The sequence below is a fragment of the Sphaerodactylus townsendi genome, linkage group LG07 (assembly GCF_021028975.2).
Source record: "Sphaerodactylus townsendi isolate TG3544 linkage group LG07, MPM_Stown_v2.3, whole genome shotgun sequence".
Lineage (NCBI taxonomy): Eukaryota > Metazoa > Chordata > Lepidosauria > Squamata > Sphaerodactylidae > Sphaerodactylus > Sphaerodactylus townsendi.
In genome coordinates, this window is record NC_059431.1 from 65,060,106 (window position 1) to 65,064,056 (window position 3,951).

Here is a 3,951-nt window from a genome sequence, read left to right on the forward strand (position 1 = left end):
AGGGAAAGGGTAAAGGAGGTCATTGTGATGCTAAGGCAAAATAGGAATGCCTCAAGGGAATCGGATGCCTCTTGCCAGCCACTTTCCCTTCTCTCCCTGTTGCCGAATATTCTTTTCTCATGCTGCTGCCCTAAAATGAAAATTCTGGGCACATCTTTGGTTTCTGTAGCAGGAAGGGGGGCATCCAGAGCACAATGGAATGTCTGATAAATCAATGTGGAAAACAGTACTTAGCTCAAAACATCACACCAAGAAATGCATACTTTAAAATATATATATTAAAATTTTTGTTGTATTTGTAGCAATAGGAACAGCTTTTATCAACTTTTAAAAATGCTTTCTATTTTACTCATTGAATTAGTGCTTGTAGACAATAGAGAAGCCAAAATGAGAGTTTCTATTGTGCCAGCATATGGCAGACAGACAACCCGCCGACAGCTTTAAGCAGATGCAAGCTATTGACACTCCATCTGCATATTTCCAGGGTAATCATGTCTGGAGTTGAGGCAGAAACCCTGGTTGTATCTCTTAGCAAACATGAAATAAGCAATCTTTATAGGCTGGAATGTGACTGAGTTTAAAAAGTTAGTGGCTTGCAAGAGAAACTGTTTTTGTAAAAGCTACATAATTACAGGAGCCAAGGATCAGCAACATAGTGTTCATACTAATACTAGGCAGCTGAATCTGTAAACCCATCTTAAGTTTTTATCCTTCAGTTTTGAATGTTCAGCTGTTTGGCACATGTGCCACCTCCTTTTAGTGTCCGACAAAGGCTACCGACTATAAGGCAGCTCATTAAACATGCAGCTTTTCAGTGTTGCAAGCTGTTGCCATAAGCAGCTGTTGCAATGGGATGGGTGAAAGGTCAACTCATCAATTCAAAGGAAGACATATCCTTTGTTCAGCTACCATCATTGTTTAGCTCAAACATGTTCAGCTAAGGACACGTATCCGTAAACCACTTCACACATCACAGGTTGAAGTAGATGCCTATCTCTACAGATTGTGTAACCGCACAAACTTGTTGCAAGCCATTCTGATTAGCTCCAACTCGTTTCAACAGTGCACGCAAAGTGTACAATGCTTGTGCATTTACAGGTACAAAAAGTAATATGAAGCAAATGTGCAGTCATTTAACAAAGTGGTTTATGTTTTGCTTCAGGGAACAAACTTAAGCAATAGTGTGCAAAACTAACTCCAATTTTAGTCAATGAGTTTACTCCCAAGAAAGTTTTTAGACCTGCAGAGTTAAGTGCATTTAACAACTCTTAGCTGGGGTTTAAATAGTACCTTCTTACAATACTTTTAAAGGAAGTTCCTATTACTCAATCAGTTTAATGATTCACCCAAGTAAAACCATCACCACATGAAATTAGTTGTTAAGAAGTTTATTACAAAATGTAGAAGATCCTCAATAGCAGCATAAATTCAGTTCTAAAAAGATCATTCCAAAATTGGTTATCAAGGCAGAATATAGTCCACAAGGCCAACAGTACATCAGTCTGCATCAAAGTCTCTGTAAAAATATCAGGTTACCAAAGACTATTATGGTTCCAGTCTCTCTTGTTTTGGGGCTCTGGACACCCCACAGCAGCAGCTCTTGGTCACAATATTGTGTCCATACCTTCCCATGCCATCAGTGTCCAGTTTTCCAACTTTGTTCCCTGCTTTCTAACACAATGTTCCACCGGACCTGGAAACCTGCAGGGTTTTTTTCCTTCTGCACCTAAAAACCTGCAGTTCTTCAACTCCACAAGTATGGCAGCTTCCCCAGTGCTGCAACATAGTAGGGATTCACTGTTGGCTGTAGCCATTCCTTTCTTCCTTTGCTTCTTCTTTCTCCACAAGAATCCACCACGTGTTGTCCCAGCGACTTAATCCAAGCTTTTGACTTGGCTAATCCACAGAATCAGCCACTGGTTGAGTTGCCCAGGTGTGCAACTCCACGATGAGAATGCAACAAACGGCTTCCACCTCTCCCGTGCACTGGATTTTCATCACTCAGGTAGGGTGATATTGGGCACCCAGTCATTGATGTTCCGACTCTCCTCACAAAACAAGTTTAGCTTTTCCAAGGCTGGATCTTTCCAAGCATCCTCATTTGGATTCTATAATGCAAAACCAAAGAATACAGAATCATTAGTGACAGTCATTGCAGAACTAAAAGTTCCTTCGCCTGAGTTTTTCTTAAATTATCATGACAAGAAATAAATTGCTTACTTAATATAAGTACTAGTTGTTACAGTTACAATACCCTTAACATAACTTTTTGCACAAAGTTTAACACTTGGACATTATTACACCAGAACTTGCAATATATTCAAAAGCCATGTAAAATTGTCTTGGGAACAAACAGTGACCTAGATATTTGCTCTATCTACTTTTTTACTTGAGGATGCTTCAACCTGTCACTGTCAGCTGTGCTAAGATCAGATCCTGCATCTGAGTCCTGTCTGATGCACTAATCAACAGGGCCTGAGACCACAGGACTCTGCAAAAGTTCAAACCCCACCGGAGGAAAAGCAAAGCAGCCTGGCCTGGGGGAGGAGCTCACCGTGATAAGGATGCAATGAAGGTCTCGGGGCTCTCCAGCCTCTTCACTGGCCCCCACAATACTAGCCAGCTTCTGGATGTCGCTCACCCTCACAATGTCAATGTCGTTTTCACAGCAGAAAGCCTGGATGAGGGTGAAGTGGATCTGGAGAGCTATGTCCCCCTCGTCCTCCTCATCCGCTGCCAGCAGGCAGAAAGCCACCGTGTCCGGATCGCTGCAGACAGAGAAGCGCCCACCATTAGTCCCCTCTGCAGGAGCTTAAGTCACGACCGCGATCATCCTGCCGCCCGTCCCCGCAGAAGGCCAGGCTCCCCGGGACCGGATACTCACACATTCATCAGCTTGGCCGACTCGTAGACGCCCGCCGTGAGGTAGCCGCGGCGTTGCGAAGAGACGAGCAGTTCCTGCAGGGCTTTGCCGGCGTTCTGCATCCTGCTGCCGCTCGGGGCGCTGCTGCTGCTGTTGCTGCTGCTGCTGCTGCGAAGGGAAAAGGGAAGAAGAACCACGTCAGCCGCGGGTCTCTCGCCACCGACTCCGCCAGCCCCGCCACCCCTTTGCCCAGCCGGCCCGGCACTCGCTCACGTCCGCGCGAGGGACTGTTCCGCGGCCCCTGGCCAACGATCCTCCGCCCCCTTCCCTCTTGCACCGAGCCCATGCGGGCAAGGCAGCCAGCTCTTTCCTGACCTGTCGCTAGTCTCAGGCAGGGGCTCCTGGCCGTGAGTCTCCTCCAGAGTCATAATGGTTAAAACCGGTACGAAGCAAGGAAAGGAAAACACGAAGATTTATCCACACGAGGCTTCCCCGCAAGATCCGGAGTCCTTCCTCTAATCACTCTACAATCCCCAAATCGAGTATGCCAGTCTCGGAACTGCGCGACCCGTATTTATAGGCTGCCGAGCTTCTGAGCCGGCAGCTGCCGGCGTGTCCGCTGCTCTGATTGGCCAGGCGGCGGGTGTATTGTTATGCTAAGCAGGCAGTAGCTAGAGCCGGCTCGTGCCAGGAGACCACGTGGGAAAGTGGAGGGGGGAGAAAAGCCTGCTGGGGTGGGGAAGCGGGGGATTACAATGCTTCAAATCTGCTACTGCTGCTTTTGTTGTGATGTTACTAGGCAGACCGCAGTTTGAGTATTTGAGCCGGGGGTCGGGGGGAGATCAAAGCGGGTGTGTTGTTTTAGATGTGCAACTTGTGAGTTTTGTTTATTTAAAAAAGCAGACTGCGCGAGATGCACGCTCTTTGAGCTAAAAATAATAAGGCAGCTTCGTTTGTTGTTGTTGGGCTGCTTGATATGAAAAGAGTTAGCCTGAAAAACCATATCGTGAATAGCAAGGTCGAGGTTCTATCAGGCGCTGCTTTTTACCCTATTCTCTACTTTTGCAGATTTTTTTTTCCATTTTCCA

At 46.3% G+C, this 3,951-nt stretch overlaps 1 protein-coding gene across 3 annotated transcripts; it reads right to left on the reverse strand.

The window, feature by feature from the left end:
- Window positions 1-1,372: 1,372 nt before the first annotated feature.
- On the reverse strand, window positions 1,373-3,406 carry GADD45G (growth arrest and DNA damage inducible gamma). 3 transcript variants are annotated; one of them, XM_048504759.1, is made up of 4 exons: window positions 3,239-3,406; window positions 2,885-3,022; window positions 2,555-2,768; window positions 1,373-2,108 (listed from the first exon to the last, which is right to left on the reverse strand). In XM_048504759.1, the coding sequence occupies exons 1-4, from the start codon at window positions 3,289-3,291 to the stop codon at window positions 1,998-2,000; spliced, it is 516 nt and encodes a 171-aa protein (XP_048360716.1). In that variant the 5' UTR covers window positions 3,292-3,406; the 3' UTR covers window positions 1,373-1,997. The 3 variants fall into 3 exon arrangements, with proteins under 3 accessions (XP_048360716.1, XP_048360715.1, XP_048360714.1); XM_048504758.1 differs by having other exon boundaries at window positions 2,885-3,028; XM_048504757.1 differs by having other exon boundaries at window positions 2,885-3,031.
- Window positions 3,407-3,951: the final 545 nt, after the last annotated feature.